Below are 22,561 nucleotides of genomic sequence, written 5' to 3'. Positions count from 1 at the left end.
CAGTTAAAGGCAAAATCTCTTTGAGTAGACAGGATAGATCTCAAAATGTCTGTTAAGGCATTTTCTTCTCTTCTATGAAGCTAGGTTTCTTTACATATTTTCCCATTATAGGAAATAGACAGGGAGAAAGTTCTCCATCCAGAGGAGAAAGCTATATTACACATAAGATTGCATCTGCTGGCAGATTGCATCTTCTACCTAATCCTGCCTAAAAGGTCATCCCTGTAAAGCTGAGACACCTGCTTCCTCTTGGGTAGAAAGAGTATATCACAGAGAGAGGCAACTGTTGAGACTGTGAGAACTACTTTATTAGAAAGCATAAAGGTAGGCATATTACAGGTACTCGACTCGGCCTCAGAATCTAAAGTTGTCAGTTTTTAGAATTAAGTCATGATTCTCTCCTTAGTATCATTCTATCTTGCCTCAGACTTGCAGATCCTAAAGTCCGAGTTGACAGAATTAAAATTATATCATCTGGTTGGCATGAGGCATGACTCTGGACCTCCCTAAACTCTTTCTGCATCTCTTCCTTTCCCTTCTCCTAGTGGCAGCTCCATAGCCAATACATTTTTCCTTGGAAAAATTATAGTGAATTTATGAGATTCTTCTTGTTCAATGTACACCATGTTGGCAAGATGTATATGGATGTTCAACAAAGATATTTTATTATGGGCATTCAGGGAGTGTGATCTTTTTTTCCAAGTGTCGTGAAAAGGTCTAGGATTACATGATACTGCACTGCTCTTGAAAGAATGGTCTACTCTCATCAAAGAATAGGAGAATATTCAGATGTTAATTGTTGTGATCACCCGAAGGTTAAGAAAAAGCGTTCAAAAAGACTCTAAGCTTTCCCCCAACTTTCATGTAATTGTTAACCCATATTCCCCTTCAAATGTTCTTTTGTTGTCTCATTCCTTTCATGTTCTTTACAGACATAGATCTTGTCTTGAAAAGGGCCTGTGTGGTCAAAGTAACAGGCCTGGGAATGCCAGGCTGGTTGAGAAGAAGCAGGAGAAGCCAGAACCAATGCCAAAGGGTCAGCAGTGAGGAGAGGGCGACTGGGAGCTCATCTTCCCCAGCAAGAGAGAATTCAACAACTCATATCTCCAGGCAATGATAGGGGTGCTTGGCTCTGAGAGCAAAGTATAAGCAGAGTGTTCAGATTCCTGCTGAGGGGCTGAGGGAGTGGTAGCTAAGCCTGCAGTCTCAGTGCTCATGCCAGGCCATTCTGGCCCAGAAGAAAGCAAAAGACACAGGGATCCTGCAGGGATCAGGTCAAGCATCAAGAAGGCCAGGCTACAGTTCTGTAAAGAGAAGAAGAATGTACAGTAAGGATGGGGACATGCCAAGAGGGGATTATTTCATTCAGACCCAAAGAGGCCAAGAAAGAAGACTGGGTTCCAGAATAGGAAACAGAGACCCTCCCAGACCTAATCACACACATATCTCACACTGATGTGGACCATGTCAGAATCTGGTACAGTGTCCCAGGCACTTAATTCAACCAGCTCCCCTATGAGTCACAAACAGTATTCACACATATTAACACTTCTCACCCTCACACAATCACAAAACTCTTCAAGAGGAATGGGACAAGTGTCTCCCTTTTTAACAGTGAAAATACTGAGGTCTTGAGTAGTTAAGTGACTATCTAAGATTAACTAGCCTCAGAATGGCAGCAGCAAGGCTCAAACCCTAGTCTTCTGTCACTAAAGCCCTCCTTTTCTGGGCACTAGCTGCTCTTCATATCTTTGGTCCACTGTCAGCTCTTACCCAGTTCCATAGCTGAGCATTTAACCAGGCAGCCCTGCATGCCAGTTTCCCAACCTGATTAAAAAGCTGGGCTTCAGAACTGTGATTCTCTTGAGTCAGTCACCCAAAGGCTATGCTTGCATTTCCGGACTCACGTCGGGGACAGGATTTCTTCCTTCACTCCCCCATAGAGGTCTACAGTTCAGGGTTAGTATCCTGGCTTCTCTAGAAAGACACTCATGGGCATTCCCAAAGAGCCCCCCAGCCCAGCCCCATTCCCACAGGTTAACTTAATATCTGGGGAGTGACAATAGGTAGAATGAGATGGGACAATTTTCTATAGTTTAAATTTAGAGTTTGAGGACTGAGGTCATCTAAGACAACTAATTCTGAGTTAAGAGTCAATACTGGTCATTTTAGTTCTGCCCTATCATTTGAAAACAATTTTTATGATTTTGGAAAGTTACTTATTGACTGACTCTTACTTTCTTCATGTTTAACATAAAAGTGTTAATTCAATAATTTTCAAAATGCTTTTTGTTCTCATATTCAATAACTGTATGGTATGGGGTTTATTATTATTATTATCATTCTATTCACTACTAGAATGTCTCAATTAAATTCCTTGAAGAACACACAAAGTAGGTGACAATTATGGGCAGCTGTATGGCACTGGTAGAATAACCCTTATCCTCAGAGTTCACCCCCACCACACTCTTCTTCAACTCCCTCAATGCCAGTCCCCTTGGGTTCCATCTACAGGACTTACCTAAGCAGGTCACGGCCACATCTTCCTTGTGGTTGCAGTTGTGATGCCCCCAGAACCTGTGCCGACATTGCTCCAGGGACTGCTCCTTCCCTGAGCAATGAACATCATCTAGCCAGATGCGGCCAGCTCCAAGGCCAAAGTTTCTCCGGGCTTTGGCAGATAGAAAGATTGACTCCCCACAGCCCAGTTGCTTGCACACCACCTGTTCCTCCTTTTCTCCCCAGCCATCATCACAGACAGAGCCCCATTCGCCCTTGTGCAGCACCTCCAGTCTCCCAGAGCAGCGGGTGTCTCCTCCTACCAGCCTCAAGTCAAAGGGATCTGCAGGGTCAGGGGATGGAGAGAGGCATGGAAAGAAGAAAAAATAACATCATCTACATCCTCATTCAAATCCCATCAGCACTTTTGAAACTCTTTACCTGTGTTTCTGTGATTATATGATTAGTTTCTGTGATTATAGCCCTTGCTCTAGGTTCCAATCCATGTGGCCCAGGACTGTTTCCTTAACTAAGATCTTTTCACTTTCCCATTTATTTTATAAAAATCTAATATTTATGAATGACTTTCTAGTCGTTTTTTAAAATTGGAGACTTCAACAAGTACATGGAATGGTGTGTCCTTTTCCTATTATATAGAATTCAATATAATAATAGTTCATATTAATACATCGCTTAATATCATTTAAAGCATTTTCATATACAAAGGTAAGTATCATTATCTCCATTTTAAAAACAAGACAATTGATGAGCAGCACACTTAAATAACTTTGCCATGGTTATGTGATGCATGAGTAGTTCTCTGTAAACATTGGTTGAATAGAATTCCATTTAATCAAATTCATGAATGAACCTAGTCGCTGGACTTATAGGCATTACCTTCGCATTCGACCCATGTGTCCTCATCATGGGTGCAGTTATTGTTCCCCCAGAGCCCAGAAGGGCAATCATGAAGGTTTCCTTCTTGTCCTGAGCATGACACCTCGCTCAGCCAGATGGGCCCTTGGCCCTGTGTATCCTTGTTGCAGCATCTTTGGGTCAGTGTGGCCCTCCCACACCCCAGCTGCCGGCACACCACCTTCGCGGCTGAGAGATTCCAGCCTGCTTTGCACACGGTGCCCCATTGCTCTCGGTGCTTCACCTCCACTCGCCCTTTGCAACGACCAAGGCCACCAACCAGCCGCACAGTCTCTGGAACTATGGGAAAAGAAAGATGAAGCGTCTGCTCTTTGTAAGAACACATCTTTCCCAGAAAAGGGGGCTCCTAACACTGAATTTTTCTAAGAAATAAGAATGAGACCTCAGTATCAGGGCGCAAGCATTTAGTGATTGTTTATCTGATAACAAACTGTGGGGTAACAAAGAGAAGACATGAACTAGTCCTTTAGCCAAATCACAGTCTAATGGAGGAGGAGATAGACACAGAGAGAGAAATTATTAATACATAGAAAGCAAATATATGAATGGAGCAAAGGAATACAACAACAACAACAATTATATATATATATATTCACATATATATGTATGTGTGTGTATATATATATCTAGATAGATATACACACAGTTGTTGTGTGTTGGTTTCCTATGAGTGTCTCCTGTCTACCTAGCTAGATGGTGGACTCCTTGAGAACTGAAAAAGCATGCATTATACTTTGGGAGCTCATTTCTTCCATAACTCCACCTGAGCTCTAGATGCAAATGTTTAGTGGTTGTTGGATTTGTGCATGTTTGTGTGTGTGAAGAAGAGAAACAGGTTCTCATATAGATTGAAACTAAGAGAAAATCATTAGCTCAACCAAGGATGAGTAGCAATTCTACCTGAGGATAATGTTTGTCTCCAGTGTCCACAACTGAGGAAGTGTAAGATGTGAAGGACAAGGAGCCAATTAGCCATTAGTTCATGGTGGAGAATAAGGACAAAGAGTGGTCATGTGGGGTGTGGGCAGCTGGCAGATAGTTCTTGAGCCCTGCCATACTCACTTTCACACATAGCCCCTGCATCCTCATTGTGGGAGCAATCAAAAACATCTTCCTCTTGCTCACAATGAATCAGTTTACTTTCCATCCCACTGCAGCTGACCGCTTGGATGAGGACTTTTTGGTCTTTTTCTGCCAATGGCTTATATAAAGTACCACTGGGTGTCCCTGTGGCTGCTCCACAGCCCAGCTCCCGGCACACCACTTCCACATCTTTCATGTCCCAGCCGTCATCACACACGGTGCCCCACTGGCCGTCCCGTTCCACTTCCACCCGCCCTTCACAGCGATGGCGACCTCCCACCAGTCGCGTTCTGGATGAAGACTCTGCAAAGAAGTGAGATATTGGCTGGAGATCTGGGAGGAGCCCAGAGAGTACTCAGGCATGTATGCAGTCTTCTTAGAATTCTTCCACCACTTCCAGTGCATGGAAAATTGAGGGATGAGAAAGGAGGGGCCAAAAGGGAAGAGGAGCTTCAGAACTCCATCTCTGAGTTCTAGCCCTGCTACACTCTTAATTGTACCCTACCAAGAAACTCCATTTCAAGACACCTAGATATGACTGCTAGTTTTTGAAAACTAGCAGTCATATCTAGGTGTTTGAAGATTAAGAGAAAGAGGTTGGTTGAACATCCAGCAGAGTTTTTAGAATCGCTGGTGGTCAGGATAAGAAGGACCTATAGAGATCATCAAGTCTACCCCACCATTTCACTGATGAAGAAAATGATCCTCATGAAATTCAAGGTCATATGGCCACACTGTCAAATAGTGGAAAACCCAGGTCAGAACAGGAGTGTAGAGATGATATCTGTTTTTGTCCTTTCTTCCTCATGACTCTGTCTCCCCCCATGGCAGCTAGATTGAGGCAAGGTGTCTGGATATAATTTGCGCTGAACAACCTAACTCTCTCTCCCAGTATCAATGATCCACCACCACTCATCCTTGCTACTTCTATGACATTTTCCCATGTCCAAGAACCCAGCTCAGAAGAAATACAGAGAATACTGGGCAAAGGAAGAATCAGAGCCTCAGAGTCTCAGGGCCCCAAAACTGAGTCTAGAGGATTCAAGGGGTTGGGAGTAGGAGATATGCTTCACAGAGCCTCCAGATAATTTCTGAGGAATCCAGGATGTGTTTCTGCTTCTTGACTACAACTGTGAGGTAGAAAAGACTAATAGAAATTCTTTCCCTTCCACTAAGACTTAGACATGGAGTAGAGATGGTTGTGTAGGGAGCCCAGGGAAGAGCCCACCAGGAAATAAACTTCTGGATACTACATTCCAGGTATTGTTTTATGAACTCAGAGAATAGTGATGACAAGATAGTTAGCATTGTTGCCCTCAAAGAGATTATATTTAATAGGCTTGAGGCAATCCCGCCAAGTCCTCTCAGCCCCAGAGTGATAGAGTGAGAAAAAAAACTAAATTTGCCATGCATCCATGGAGAGGTCTGTTGAACCTGGAGGGGCCACATTCAGACTGGTGGTCTGTGATCTGTTAGAATATGAACAGTATAACATGTGACAACATGGGCCACATGGAATGACCCAGATCCCTGCAAAAATGGAATACAATTTCTCAGGACAAGATTTTCCACTGCCTACCTTGTCTCAACTCTGCATAAACTCCCTAGAACTTGGCATCAACCCCAGAAGAAGCTGTTGAGTGAAAAAAGTCTGACATGATTTTAAATCACACTGGGAAGTTTATGTTCGGTTTGTTCATTTGTTTTTGTTCTTCTCCTTTTCTTCCATAATTTCTTGAGGGAAGTAATATGAAGAATGGAGGTTAGAGATAGAAATTAAAATAAAACTATAAAAACTAAGAAAAGTCTCCATTTTTGCACACCAAAGTTTAAGGCATGTATATCTGAGTACAAATATAATTCAAGAAGAGTCAACTAGGAATAATTTTTGGGTCATTGTAACTAAGATTAGAGCTTGGATAGGCATTATTGTGTACTCCAGCAAATATTAGCTATCAGAATCATGCATATGTTATTTCATTTTATTTTGAATGATAAAACTCTGGTTTTAAATAAATGTTCATTTTCATGAAGTGGAGGACTAGAACACCTCCTAAGAAAGAAGAAATATGTTTTTAAAAATAGACAGAGAGACAGTGAGAGAGAGAGAGGAACACAGAATAAGTATAAAAGAAATCCAGCTTGAGGGGAGAGAAGGTCTGAGAAAAGACTTGAAAGCTAGAGAGAAGAACAGAGGGGCTCGTCAGGGCAGTGTGTCCTAGGCAGTGTGTTAGCTTACTTTATTAGCTGAGGTCTTGAAAGAGGGACCCAGGGGTGGAGGAGAAACATCTTAGGATGTGAGAAGGCTATAAAGAGAGCAGGTGTCTCCCAGCACTTGCAGTAAGGGATAGCCCTGGAGGTCAGAGAAGAAGGACCAAGTAATCTGAGTATTGGACTGAAACCCAGAAGCAGCACTCCTTTAAGGAATCAAACTGCATCTATCAGGGTGTAAAATCCTCCACATTCATAGAGGAGTTTGTAGCTGCCCCTCTCTGGTAAAGCCTCTACTATCAAGAGAAAGACTAGGCTGAAGGGATAATGTCAAAGAAACTCATAATCCACAGCCAATCCCCTTGATTTTGGACCATCAGAGCCTTCCTCTCCCACAGACTAATTCTCTCTGTGCAGCCCCTTTCTCTCCTCAGTTGAGCTGTTTGTGCTCCGCCCAAAGACTCCTCACAGAAATGGCCAGTGGTGGCTGAAATCCAACCTGCACTTTGCTGGTGAAGCCATATGCTGCACAGAAGCTGATGCATTTCTAGTTCAATGGTACCATTAAAGCTAGCAGAGAGAACTGGAAATGGTAGAATTCAGCAGGGCAAAAGGAAGTTTGTTTCCCAGGGGGTGAGGTGTCTTCTGAGCCTGAAACAAAGCCATCTGCTACTTAGATGTGGCCGAGAGCCTTGGGTCACAGAAGCCAAGTGGAAAGGAATCCCTTTGCAAGATAAACCACCCAACTTTTTTCTTATGTGGAAATCTACCCACATAAGACTGAGTGGGTGGGTTGGGAAACCAGAAAGGAAATCTACTTGGGCTTTTTTGAACCAGAGGCTCTCTCCATGGCCCAGAGAAGTTTCAGAATTTCCACTCTCCAGAGCTTAAAGTCCTCCCTCTTAGGAACCCAAAAATCTTACCTGAGAGGCCAAGTCCAGTACAAAAGGCTGAGGAAAAAAGATAGAAGTGAATGAGATCATGTAGTCAATTTCCAAGGCTTTGTTCAAAAATGCAACTCTCTAGGAAGTCTTTGCCAAACTTTGTGGGACAGTTAGGGTGGTAAATACACAGCCTCCAAAGTTAGTCCTTGTTGGGACCTTTTCTTCCTGGAATGACCAGTCTCAAAGGACACATGGACACTGACTAGGAACCACAAAACCAGTTCTACCATAGCTAACTGACCCATCATGTTCCCTTTACATCTGATGTTGGCTCTACCCCAGGCATGGATGGATTTGGTTTTCTATTCTAGTCAATTAGACTGATTGGTGATTACCACCTAAAGTAAAAGTGTGGTGATGCAGCATCTGGGCTCAAAAGGAAAGCATGCTAGAGGTCTCCGGGCAGACACACTGGTTGGGGAAGATAAAAATGTCATAGGAAACAGCACAGAGCATAGGGAAAAATGGCAGGATATGTCTGTGTTCACTGACACAGCATTTAGACCAGGGTCAGCAAACTTCTTCTGTAAAGGGACAGATTGTAAATATTTTAGGCTTTGTGGGCCATATAGTCTGTTTTAACTACTCGACTCTGTCATTGTAGCATTAGTGCAGCCATATATATATAAATGAATGAGCATGGCTGTGTTCCAATAAACCTTTATTTATGGACAACGAAATTGACATATTTTCATGTGTCACAAAATATTCTTCTTCTTTTGATTTTTTTCCACCATTTAAAAATGTAAAATCCATTCTTAGTTTGCAGGCTGTAGTTTGCTGAACCCTGATTAATAGGTCAGAAAGCAGTTCTACATTGAGTTCCAAACTTCCAGGTTTAAGCACCAGCCCATCTTTGAACCACCAGAGTTTCTCCCTACAGGATGTCTACATGATCAGACTCTTCTATTCATTAGGCTCCCTCCTAATGCTGTAGAGAGAGTCCTGAAACCTGTTGCATGTCAGTGGCCTTTGAACTGCAGAACTCATCATTCCCAACCCCGCCTGCCATCCCATCTTATAGGATCTTTCTGAAGGAGTCAATATCTTTGGACTTCCAGCCTAGAGCTTTTTAGGTAAATCTATGTATTTCATTGGCTTGTCCTGGAATATTTTCTTCCAAATACTTGCTTTCCAAATAATTTCTTAATAACCCCATGTCCTTAGTTTTCAGGATATGGCCACTCCCAGGCTCAACGAGACCTTGTGTGCAATTGTCTAAAACTCAAAATTATATTATACATAACACCCTACATGTCTAATAAAGAACACAAAACATGTGTACATGCAAAGGAAACTGAATGTGATGAACCTGATATGTAGGTGTGAAAGTGACATAGCCCAAAAGTGACTTGAATACTCTGTAGCAGGGTGGATGACTATGGGTGTCACAGATAAGGAAAGCTTCATGAAGGAGGTGTGACTGAAGGTAAGTCTGAGAAATTCAACAGCACCTTCATAATGGGTGGGACTATCTGTTAGGTGATATAAGGGGTATATAGATGTTTAAGCATGTGGCCAGTACCCTGCATAGAGCACACAAGTGTCCAACTGAGAAACCAGTGTGGGCTTCAGTGATGTACTGGATCAACAAGATAATTAAAATGGATGTGATTGATTAGGGAAGGGACCTAGCAGGCACTGTTATCTTGTGAAAACGTGCCTAACAAACGTCTGAGGAACATACCATTATCTTTATTTCATAGATGAGAATGAGATTTCAGAGAGATACAGTAACTTTAAAATTCAGACAGCTAAGAAATCAAAGAGCAAGGATTGAAACTCAGATCTCTTTGATTCCAAAATCCCCATTTACTCTAAATTAATCTAAGCAATAAGAAACTGGGAAAAACTAGGGAAACATTATATGAAACACATTTGATAAATGAAACACAATATGATAAATGAAAGTTGTTTGTCCTGCAGTTCTACTTCCTTTTCTTGCTTTATCTGCTGCTAACCTTGGTCCATTTATTTGTCTTTTTATAAATAGTGCATTTAGGAAAATTTATGTACAAATTTGTTAGTGCAAATATAGGGAAATAGGAAATTTTCTGGTAATCAAGGTGGATTATAAATTGGGTATAGATTAAGTGGCTTTGGGGATTTAGAATAATTGCCAGGTATAGAGAAAGGAGGAGAGCAAGGAAGAGCCTTTCCTTGAATGATACATAGATCTGCACCAGATGGGCAAGGAGAGGATTCCCCCAATCAAAGTTCCAGAGTATTCTGAAGCCTAGACCAAAAGGAGCAGAAATACTCACCAAGGATCAAGAAGAATAGCAAAGCCATGACCCAGGTAGCTGGAGATGGTGAGCTGAATCGTAAGGCTGGCAGGAAGCCCCAGAACAGCAATATTCAGCTTTGGTTGCAAGTGTGCTGGGAGGAGGGAAGGAGGAAGGTCCTGCCTGCACCAGAGGCTTTATCATATGACCAGAAACCAATGGGCTCAGGGGGCAGAACTGATAGAGCTGGACTTGCTGAATTCAGCATGTCCCCAGAGAAAGGGAGGTGGCCGGAACTGGCAGAAAGATGCTGAAAACCAAAGAAAACAAACAAAATATTCCCAAGCTGTTATGATTTGGTTCAGCTGTAATCCCAGCTCCATCAGTCTCTGCTTCAGTCCCTTCACTATGTAAACAGGGGAAACAACTCCCATAAGGAAAGACAAGCACCAAGAATGGGGTCACTTCACATTAGAATATCAAGCAATGCTTGTCCCCCATGTATGGTGTGTGGGGGGCAATAGGCCATTTTCAATTCTCTCCTTCCAGGTAGAAGTGACCAGAAAATATAGAAGCCAGAGATCACAGAACAACTCCAGAGTTGCCCTTGTGGGCACCATGATCCAGAGTCAAGATGGTAATCCAGAGTCAAGGTGTCAGTCTCTGCAAATAGGGCTGGATTTATTTCCTTCAAACCAGCTTTTCCAGTGTTAAGCAGAGGACCTAGGACTTGGGTCTGCTTTTCTTCTATGCTTGTCCTCATTTATGCCCATCTTTGGAAGTTGAAGGGAAACAGGTCCTTATGGTAATGAAATCAAGTTGTTCTTAAGTCTAAGATATGGCGGGCAGGGATTGAGTAGCAAGACCCTCAGTATTCCCAGGTCCCCCTGCCTTGCTATTAAGTATAGCTTTTTTGTTTTTGTTTTTGTTTTTGCGGTACGCGGGCCTCTCATTGTTGTGGCCTCTCTCGTTGCGGAGCACAGGCTCCGGATGCGCAGGCTCAGTGGCCATGGCTCACGGGCCTAGCCGCTCCACAGCATGTGGGATCTTCCCGGACCGGGTCACGAACCCGTGTCCCCTGCATCGGCAGGCAAACTCTCAACCACTGCGCCACCAGGGAAGCCCTTAAATGTAGCTTTGCTTCAAGAGCTATTCAACTCTAGACTACTCAAGAACTCAACTACATATGCTAACATCACTCCCTACTATTTCAAACAGGGTAATTTTGTCTCTCTAATGAAACATCTTAGCTTCTTTGTAATATTTGGATCACTCTATACAAAGATTGGTTCATTATAGGTATTTATTTTTATCCTGTTTTTCTTCCTATAACTTCCATATTATTATATTCAGTAGAAATTTTTTAGCTGCCATGTGTGTTAGGTGAATGCGATGGGTCAAGGGGGTACATTGATGAATAAGGGAGAGTTTGGTGCTGCAAAATGATATGGTCTAGTAATTGTAATAGCACGTAAAAACAGCTGTAAGAGACGAAAGTATAAGAAACTTTGGGAACACAGTGGAGGAAATGGTCACCTTGACTTGGTGCAAATAATAGACTTTAGAGAGATGATGACACTTGAACAGGAATTAAAGGATGAGTAGCATGGAGAATCAGAATGGGAAAAGACTTTGCTGTGCATATGCAGACAAATGAAACAGTATTACCTATTTAAGCAATGACAGGTAGTTTGATATGGCTGGTCACAGCCTGCTTGGTGGTCAGGTGTCAGGAGATATTGGTGTTGAAATGTGAAGACACTAGGTGATATGAAGGTATCAATAGGATCCAGATGATGGAGAGTCCATTATAAATGTTTTGTAAATGCTAATTACTCACATTCCACCCTCTGCAGATTCTGAAATGTTGCAGTAAGAGACACAGAATTCAGAAAAGGCTCAAAACATCAGCTTTACTTTGAGGAATCTAGATTAGTTTGCAACTGGGATCCAAGATCCTATGTTTTTACCTTCAGCCTTCAGAAGTCAGACCTGCCCTACTGAGTTTACCCGTGGAGGAGAAAAGACTTCATGTGGCCTGTGGGCAGACAAATCCACCAGAGAGCTCAGGCTTCAAGATTGAGATATATTTCTCCACATATAATGTAGAAGATTAAGTGAAAGAAAAGGAGAGAAAAAAATAAAGACAAAAGCTTTCTCCCAACTATAGTATTTTATTAACAGAGTCAAGAACATGAAGAAAGGAAAAGGAAGCTTTTTCAATCAGAAAGAGCATTATGCTAAGGGAACAAAAAAACCATTGAAGGATGGTATGCATTTTAGAGCATGCATTCTGACTGCAGCCTGAAGGAGGAATTAGAATGGGGGAAGTCTGGAGTCAGGGAGATTCATGAAGAGACCACTGCACCAGTCCAGAGAGAGCAAAAGAGAGTCTAAACTGTCAGGGTGCCAAAGGGTGTCCAGGGGAGGGGATGGATATGAGAGAGAGTTAATTGTAGAATCTATAAGAAGACTTTGCTCTTTGGATGTGACCATAAGGAGTAAGTAGTCATTTAAGATGATTCCCAGATTTCTGGAAGGAAAAAATGTGACAGAAGGTGAAAATAAAAATAAATGTCAGCTACGGTAGGTAGAAAATAGGGCACTACACCTCATAGTGTTTTGGGGGTGAAATGGAGGATAAGTTGCTTAACAGGAGTCAGGGAGTCTGGATTGGAGAGGAAGCTTCTGAAAAATGGTAAGGGTCTGAAATAATCACTGAGAGGGAAGGAGACCCTGGATAAAGACAAGCACTGGATTGAAAACCTGCATTTGCTAAGCGGCACCAATGTGCCCTGTCAAGCTACAATCAAGAGGTCACTGTGAGATTATCAGCCTGACCGATTCAAAGTTGGAGCCTTGTAAGAAAAGTGTGTTGGGAGCCTGACAGAGTCAGGGAGTTTGAGATGAGAAAGCAACTCAAGTGGCTGGCAAGACTTAGAGATCAGGAAATGGGTTGATAAAAAGTGAAAACAGAAATAAGTGGTAGGAAAGAGGATCTTACTGAGGAAGGGCTGGGGAAAAGGAAAGTGATAGAAAGTTCAAGTGATGGAAAGTTGTTCAGAGATTTCGAGAGGAGTGGTTAGGGTTTTAGAGGAGAAGCAGTTCTGGGCAATGACATGTCCCAAGTCAGGGAACTGAAAGAGAATGAAGGTAGAAGTTTCAGAAGCTGAGAAGTTTAGGGAATTGAGAAGGGGTTATCAGTAGGAGGCTTATCCAGGTGAAGAAGATGGGGTGGGATGCAGGGAATGGTAAGCCCAAAGCAGTGGAAGTAGATAATTGTCTGAAGAACATCAGTATATAACACACGTAAGAACATAGAAGACCCTCTCTGGGATACTGTAATGAAGGATGAGCTACATGCTCTGCTGGTTTAGCATCAAGGTGAAATCCCTCTGACAAATAACTGAATACGTCAATTATTAGTGGTCTCTGTGAGAATAGGAAACCATCTGAGTTGTTCCCCTTGCATTCCCAGTGTTTGACATGGAATAAATGATTGTTGACTCTGTGAATGAATAAATGATTATATTATCAGGCAAAGAACATCACTGAGCAGTTAGAACCATAAGAAACATCGTCTCGGGACTTCCCTGGTGGCTCAGTGGTTAAGAATCCTCCTGCCAATGCAGGGGACATGGGTTCGATCCCTGGTCTGGGAAGATCCCACATGCCATGGAGCAACTAAGCCCATGTGCCACAACTACTGAGCCTGCACTCTAGAGCCCATGAGCCACAACTACTGAGTCCACGCACCACACCTATTGAAGCACACATGCCTAGAGCCCGTGCTCTGCAACAAGAGAAGCCACCGCAAGGAGAAGCCAGTGCACCACAACAAAGAGTAGCCCCTGCTTGCCACAACTAGAGAAAGTCCACACACAATAACGAAGACCCAATGCAGCCAAAAATATAATTAATTAATTAATTAATTTAAAGAGAAAGAAACATATCTCTTGTCCATCATGTCCACATTGTCTTGTATGGGCTGGGGGATAGAGACTTTAGAGTCCCTAAGAGAAAAAAATGGCATGAAATAATTACTCTGTCTATCTGGGGTGTGCATAATCAAAGGATGATCTGAAGAGCTAATAGGATACTAAGTCAATCAGGTGTCTACCACCATAATAATGGGATAGATATTTTCCAGGAAGACCCATTTCAGTCACTCTTGGCGGGACAAGGTTTTTAATGTGCACCTATCTCATGCAGGATTGGCTTTAGAACTGGGTGGGGCTGAACTCACAGGTAAGAGTCACTGACGTATGCTTCCTGGGTGGGAGAAGGTAAAGACTGACATCCTGAGATGGTTGTCAGAATGACTGGGGCTCACAGGCTGCCTTTCTATAATAATTGATCTGAAATCGGGCTTCTGGTCGGTGTGGCTGTCCTTTCCTGTGTACATCTGTAAACCCCTGTAAATAGCACCACTGATTCCCTTCTGTTGCTCTCATTTGTTTATCTGCCTCCCTCTCCCATAGCTACCAGGATGGAGAAGGAGCTCAAAATAAGGAATAGATCCAGGACTTGGGATTGAGGGAGCATGAGCACAGTCTTCAGGTATTTAGAAGAAAATTTCTTTGTGGTATTCCTGAGGAGATAGCAAGACTTACATATGGACACTTCTGGAAAACATTTATTTTCAACTCATCATGAGAAAAATCTGAAGACAAAATAGATTGTCCCAGAGGACATGATCTATAACTGCAGATGTTTATTCATATGGCCTGTTAATAGATTCCATTATTTATGGTTGGGTGATTATTATTAATTATTTTGTTGCCACCAAGTCTCAAAATTGCAAAAATATTCTAAACATGGTCAGGAAAAAGATCCTAAATCCTTATTAAAATACCAGCATCACCTCTGTTGGGCTGAGGGTCCTTGTTCATGCTGAAGGACAGGCAGGACACCTGGGCTGTGGCCTGTCTCAGGATGTGATAAAGGCTTAATGGCCTCTCACTCTTCAGGTACCAGAGGCAAGAAATCCAAGAGAGAGGAGAACGGGTGATGGCAGCCAAAAGAGTAGAGTATGCAGGGAGGAAATCCTGTAAACCTGGCTGTCCTGTGTGTATCCTTCCTGGCTGTCCACTTCCTGCTGGCAGAAAACTGGCCCTAGCTGTTCTTATGTCCTTGGTGTGTGCTCTGGCCAGGGCACTTCAACCTGCTTTTCTGGACTTTCCTGGAATCATCCTTAGAAAGAGGCATTACAGTGCAAAGGCTAAGAGCATGTGCTTTGGAGGCAAGTGGACCTAGTTAAAATTCCAACTCAGTCACTTAATAACCATGTGGCCTTGAACAAGTTACTTTGACCCTTTGGGGTAGTTCTGTTGAAGAGGATTTATACCTTTTTTGCTAGAATGATCAGTTTTCATTTCTGCCTTTTATTGAATAACTATTTAACTAATTTAATCTTGCTTAATCTACTTTCATGTTCCTTTTTTAAATGGGAAATCAAAAATGACAGCAAAGCAAGTAGCTTATAGAGTGACTCCTCAGATAAGCACCAAGCACAGAAGGCCAGCTCATTTCCTAATAGTAATTAGCCTTTATTAGTTTTTCTGTGCCCCAAAGTTGGTTCCCTGGACATCCCTGATCCTAAACCTAGTCCCTATGAAAGACAGACATTCCCATGTTTTAAAAAAAAGCCCATATTCTGGTAGCATAAGGATAAATGGTCAGTATGGGGCCCACGAGAAGACAGCAAGAGGAGCTGTCTGATGAACCAGCCACAGATTGGGCTGTTTCCCAGGGGTTACTAGACATCACTGCACTATGCTGCCTCATCACTATACTTCAGTAAAAAAAAAAAAAAATTTAAAATATATAACAATTGTAAATATCTATGTAGCCAACATTGTAGGACCTAAATTTATGATATAAATATCTACATATATGAAAGGAGAATTAGACAGCAAAACAATAGTAGTAGGGGGGAATTCCCCAACAGTCCAGTGGTTAGGACTCCACTCTTCCATTGCAGGGGGCACGGGTTTGATCCCTGGTTGGGGAACTAAGATCCTGCATGCTGTACAGCATAGCCAAAAATAATAATAATAGGGGACTTCAATACCTCACTTTCAACAATGGATAATCATCAAGACAGAAAATCAATATGGAAATATCAGATGTAAACTACACATTAGACCAAATAGACCAAACCTAATAGATATATGCAGAACATTTCATTTAACATCAGAAGAAAGCACATTCTTCTCAATAGCATGTAGAATATTCTCCAAGATAGAACATATATTAGGCCTCAAAGAACTAGAAAAAGAACAAACTAAGCCCAAAGTTAGTAGAAGGTAAGAAATAACAAAGATCAGAGCAGAAATCAATGAAATAGAGATTAGAAAGGTGATTAAAAAAAAGATTAATGAAACTAAGAGCTAGTTTTGTAAAATAGATAAACAAAACTGACAAAACTTTTGCTAGACTAAGGAAAAAGAGAGAAGACTCAAATAAATAAAAACACAGATGAAAGAGGAGACATTACAATTGATAACACAGAGATACTAAGGATCATAAGAAACTACTATGAACAATTATATGCCAAAAAATTAGAAAACCCAGAAGAAATGAGTAAATTCCTAAAACATACAACCTACAAAGACTGAATAATGAAGAAATATAAAACCTAAAGAAACCAATAGCAATGGAAAAGATTGAATCAGTAATCAAAACTTCCCATAAAGAAAAGTTGAGGACCAGATGGCTTTATAGAAAAATTCTACTAAACATTTAAAGAAGAATTAATACCAATCCTCCTCAAATTCTTCCAAAAGATTGAAGAGGAGGTAACACTTTCAAATTCATTTTATAAGACCAACATTACCCTGAGACTAAAGACAGACAAGGAAACTACAAGAAAAGAAAATTACCAACCAATATCACAGATAAACATAGATGCAAAAATCCTCAACAATTTATACTAGCAAACAGAATTCAACAAATTATTAAAGGATCATATACCATGATCAACTGGAATTTAGCCCTGGGTGCAAGGATAGCACAACATTACACAAATCAATAAATGTGATACAGGGACTTCTGTGGTGGTGCAGTGTTTACGAATCCGCCTGCGAATGCATACAGCAAGGGTTTGAGGCCTGGTCCGGGAAGATCCCACATGCCGTAGAACAACTAAGCCCCTGAGTCATAATTACCGAGCCTGAGCTCTAGAGTCCGTGAGCCACAACTACTGAGCCCCTGTGCCACAACGACTGAAGCCCACGTGCCTAGAGCCCATGCTCCACAACAAGAGAAGCCACCACAATGAGAAGCCCGCGCACTGCAATGAAGAGTATCCCCTGCTAGCTGCAACTAGAGTAAGCCCGCACGCAGCAATGAAGACCCAACATAGCCAAAAATAAATAAATTTTAAAAAGAAATGTGATACAGCTCAGAAACAAAATGAAGATTAAAAGTTGTCTGATCATCTCAATAGATGCAGAAAAATCATATGACAAAATTGGATATCCTTTCATGTTAAAAACTCTTAAATTAAATATAGATGGAATATACCTTAACATTAAAAAGGTCATACCTGTCTATCTATCTATCTATTTATTATATATATGACATATATATATATATATATATATATATATATATATATATATATGAAAAACCCATAGTTAACATCATATTTAACAGTGAAAAGCTGAAAGTTTTTTCTCTAAGATCAGGAACAAGACAAGGATATATAACTGCCCCACTCCTCACAGAAGACTTTGTCTTTTTTCATTAACTCTTCCTACCCTGCTCCTCCTTACTTCCTGAGGGGTCCCAAAGAGCAGCTAATGTATCGAGAAGAAAGTGAAGAAAAAAAGAAAAATGACACTGATTACATCTCATTTCCTTGCTGCAGACTTCCAAATAGGAGTCATCCCTAAGCTGAGAGAGGGGTGAGGAAGACACCATCAGATGAGAAAGTCAAGTTCTAGAATGGACCAGATTTGTTCCATCATTTTCTTTTCTTTTTTAAAAAATAAATAAAAGAATTATTTATTGATTGATGTTTATTTTTGGCCATGCCATGCCATGGCATGAGGGATCTTAGTTCCCAGACCAGGGATGGAACAGGTGCCCTCTGCAGTGGAAGCCTGGAGTCCTAACCACTGGACTGCCAGGGAATTCCCTGTCATTTTCTTTTCTTTTCTTTCTTTTTTTTACTATCTGAGGAGACGACTACTTATTGATACCTGAAAGTGATTGGAAAATTTAGAAGATGTGCTAGAGATTTCTTTTAGTGGTGAAAAACCAGAAGATTCAATAAAGTTAGGGTAAGTTATTGGAAATAATAAAATTAATTTGTTTGCACCCTACCAAGAAAGTTAATAAACTGAACTTTAATAAACTCAGTAAAGTTATACTCAATAATGCTTTGTGGAGAGGATGTTTACCTTGGAAATGAGAAGAAGAGATGAGTACTGTAAAATTGGGCATTGGGAGAACAAAGTTTGCAGCAGAGATGACCACCGTCCAGGTTACAGGGGAGAAAAGGACAGGATACAAAGTGCATGCTGATCATAATGTGACTCCCATTCAAAATGAAAACTCTGGTTTATGCTAATAAATGTTTATTTTGAAAACACGTATAGTCTGGTATTGGGTACTTTACACTGAGTTTCAATATCAGACATATGTGAAGGATAGAATAAAACTTTCATACCACAACTCAGATGTGAAAGAATTTAAACTGTCCTTTTTATCTATATAACCAATCACATCTTAATTTTGAGTTCTCAGCCTTGATAAAGTCATAAGAAAAATTTATGTCTGATCTGAAAATCAGTGTGGTTTTGGTGAGAATGAGCCAACAGTGAACACTGTCTTCTCTATTGGGTAACTGAGAGTAGCAACAAATTTTACATATTTCTGTAATTTAGCAAAACAACTGGCTACTAGGGAAATCTTGGGAGAAATTTGTACCCAAGAAATTCTAAACATTTTCACCACATTAGGGCATGATGTGAATTGTAGATCCAAGGGAGATCATGGAGATGTTTTGGTGGCAGCTGGTAGCAACAGGGTAGTCGTTTTGCCTCATTTGTATGGAAAACTTTGCAAAGGCTCTGTGCTGCCTGCCCTGAGGTAATTCAGCAAGCCGGGGGACTTCAAATCTGAAAAAGTTCTATCCAGTCTTGGAGGCTCTGATATTAAGAACTGGAGATGGCAAAGTCCATTTAAGGCCCAAGTCTCACTCAAAGTGAAGCGCACCAACATAAGAACCACACCCTGGGCAGGGTCCAGCTGTGAAGGCTCAGATCCAGAAGATTGTTCCTAAGAACTAACCATGTCTGCACCTGCTCCAGGGGACTTCCTTCTGGATCCTTTCTCCAGAAGTTGTGCAACACTTGAACAACTCTAATCCATACATTTCTGTCACAGTGAAAGAAATCTGTCACAGTGAATTATATTTCCAGAGCCCTTAACAAATGCCAGACACTGTTCTAGGAGCTCTATATGAATTAACTTATGTGGGTAATTTTATTACCCTATGATAAGCAAACTTGGTGTAGTAACTAACAGACCTTAATTAGATGAAAGAATTTCAAACCTCCTAAGGACCAAAGGGAAGATCTTCCCACATATTCAGAATATTGGAGCTGGAAGGAAACTTAGAAACTAACTGGTCCAGGGGTTTTATTCCACCAATAAAAGAAGGACTAGGTTCAGCCTTGTAGAAAAGAAAGTGCTGATGATATTTTAGAAGTGGGGGAAGAAGAAAGAGGGAAAGAATAGGAGAGATTTTTGAGTCAGAGAGCCCTCCCAATGGCTTATACCTTACTGTTTCACTTCTTTTAAGGGGACTATATGGTGGTTTTTAGCCTATAAACCATCCATTAAGGTCTCTTGGTCTAATTCAGGTCCCTTCTCTTCAAATGGAAACTGAAGGCCATAGAGGTGCAATGACAGTGGCGAGGGTCACACAATGCAGCGGTGGCAGAGTTGCCTCTAGAGCCCTGGATTCTGATTTCTTCTAGCACACTGTGGTACATTTTCCCCACACCCTGTTACACAACACACAACTGTAGGTGGGTCTTCAGCAGATTTGCATTAACTGACCAATGTAATAATTCTAACATGGAGGGAGTGTTCTGGGTCAGGGAGCACTGGTATAGATTTGTGGGACAGTGACCACAAATGTCCACTTTTTACTCTCTTCTCTGTTTATATTACAGTCTTGCATTTACACTGCTTCTTGAGGACATATCAAGTGTTAACAGCTACTACGTTGACATGTATGATCTTGAACAAGTTAGATAATCTCTTTGGACCTTAGTTTTCTCATTTAAAAAAAGACAAATAATACAACAAGCAAAACTCTTGATGCTTCTCTCTGCTAAGTTCTGTTCACTTCTCTCCACCAGTCAGATCTCTCACATGGATGACCCGTATGGGGTTCAGGGAACATAATTCAAGCATTCTTTATTCCCACACACTCTAGGAGAATAAGATCCAGAGAGTGGAATCCTCTCAATAGCTACGTTTAATCTCAATACATAATTAAAAACAAAACCAAAAACTCTCAGTAAACTAGAAATGAAAGAAAATTTCCTTAAGCTGATAAAGGATAACTTTGAAGAAACTGTAGTTAACAGTCTACCCTCACCACTTGTATTCTACATTGTACCATCTTTCCTAGCCAGTGCAATATGACAAAAATGATAAAAAGCATACAAATTAGAAAAATAAATCAGTAAAATTATTGCTTTTTTTTTTTCTTTCGGTACGCAGGCCTCTCACTGTTGTGGCCTCTCCTGTTGCGGAGCACAGGCTCCGGACGCGCAGGTTCAGCGGCCATGGCCTACGGGCCCAGCCACTCCGCGGCATGTGGGATCCTCCCGGACAGGGGCACGAACCTGTGTCCCCTGCATCGGCAGGCAGACTCTCAACCACTGCGCCACCAGGGAAGCCCCAATATTGCTATTTTTAAACAATATGATTGTGTCCATAGCAAACCTATGTAACCTACAAAAGAAAAACACCTACTAGAACTAATAATTTAATAATACTAGAGGATTCAAGGTCAAAATACAAAGTCAGTTGCTTTTCCATATACTGGGAAAATAATGGAAAATAAAATTTCAGGGAGTGGTTAGGTCCATTGGTAGGACTTGGTGCTTTCACTGTTGTGGGACTAGGTTCAATTCCTGGCTGGGAAACTGAGATCCCACAAGCTGTGCAACGTGGCCAGAAAAAAAAAAAAAAAAGAAAGAAAAAAATTTCGAACAACACCATTTACAATAGCATCAAAATACATTAAGTACCTAGTAAATGATCTAATGACATATATAGAACACCTCTACACCAAAAACTACAAAATATCACTAAGAGAAATTAAAGACCTAAATAAATGGAGAGGTAGACGGTGAAAGGGTAAGCTTTACACTGGTAACATGTCTATTTTCCCTAAAGAAATAGAAACTTGAGATGTGTCACAATCTTAAACATAAAACACAATCTGTCAAACTTCTGAAAGAAAACTTAGGAAAATATCTTCATGACCTAAGATCTGCTTAGAGACTTCTTAGGACACAAAAAGCTCTAACCACTAAAAACATTTGATGTTAGACTTTATCAAAATTAATTTTTTGCTTGTAAAAAGACACAATTAAGAAAAAATAGACAAGGCAGAATAGGAAAAAATGTTTGTACCTAGACTCTACAACAACTTGTCACAAAAAATTAAAAATGAGCAATCCAATTAAAACTGGGCAAAACCTTTGAGCATGATTTGACAAAAGAAGATATATGAATGATCAATATATGCATGAAAATGTGCTTAAGACCATTCATTAATCATTAGGTAAACTAAGGCCACAATAAAATATACAATGAAATATTTATCAGAATGCTAATAATTTTTAACCTGATAATATTAAATGTTGGTAAGGATGTGGAGCAACTGGAACTCTCATACATTGCTGGTGATAGTATTAACTGATCTAATTACTTCGAAGGACTGTTCAGCAGTTTCTAAATTCAAACACATCTACCTTTTCACCCAGCAATTATGTTCCTTGATATTTATCCCATATTCCATAAAAATATATATCCTCAAAAAGACTTGGGGACTTCCCTGGTGGCGCAGTGGTTAAGAATCTGTCTCCCAGTGCAGGGGACACGGGTTCGAGCCCTGGTCCGGGGAGATTCCACATACCACAGAACAACTAAGTCCATGTGCCACAGCTACTGAGCCTGCGCTCTAGAACCCACGTGCCACAACTACTGAAGCCCACGTGCCTAGAGCCTGTGCTCCACAATGAGAGAAGCCACCGCAATGAGAAGCTTGCGCACCGCAACGAAGAGTAGCCCCCACTCGCTGCAACCAGAGAAAGCCCGTGCACAGCAACGAAGACTCAACACAGCCAAAAATAAATAAATCAATTTATTAAAAAAGGACTTGTACAAGAATCTTTGTAAGGATCTATTCATTATAGTCCCAAACTGAAAACAACCCAAACATTTGTCAACAGGAGGATGAATAAATAAATGATAATATATTCATATAGTGGTAAAATACTAAGCAATTAAAAAACACAAAGTACTGATATATGCAGAAACATTTATTCTTCCCAAAAACATTATGTCAAATTTTTTTAAAAAAGAAAAAAGAGAAGATAATGTATGATTCTATTTATATAATATCCA

General features: G+C 40.9%; 1 protein-coding gene across 1 annotated transcript; it reads right to left on the bottom strand.

Annotated features, from left to right (window-relative positions):
• Nucleotides 1–329: 329 nt before the first annotated feature.
• Nucleotides 330–14,790, bottom strand: CD5L (CD5 molecule like). The gene is made up of 5 exons (XM_033414670.2): nucleotides 14,754–14,790; nucleotides 4,498–4,851; nucleotides 3,397–3,714; nucleotides 2,522–2,842; nucleotides 330–1,304 (listed from the first exon to the last, which is right to left on the bottom strand). The coding sequence occupies exons 1-5, from the start codon at nucleotides 14,788–14,790 to the stop codon at nucleotides 1,297–1,299; spliced, it is 1,038 nt and encodes a 345-aa protein (XP_033270561.2). The 3' UTR covers nucleotides 330–1,296.
• Between the last annotated feature and the right edge of the window lie 7,771 nt (nucleotides 14,791–22,561).

Source organism: Orcinus orca, chromosome 1 (genome assembly GCF_937001465.1).
Source record: "Orcinus orca chromosome 1, mOrcOrc1.1, whole genome shotgun sequence".
In the NCBI taxonomy this organism is placed as follows: domain Eukaryota; kingdom Metazoa; phylum Chordata; class Mammalia; order Artiodactyla; family Delphinidae; genus Orcinus; species Orcinus orca.
Note: the sequence above shows the minus strand (reverse complement) of the source record. Positions and strands in the feature narration are given on the sequence as shown.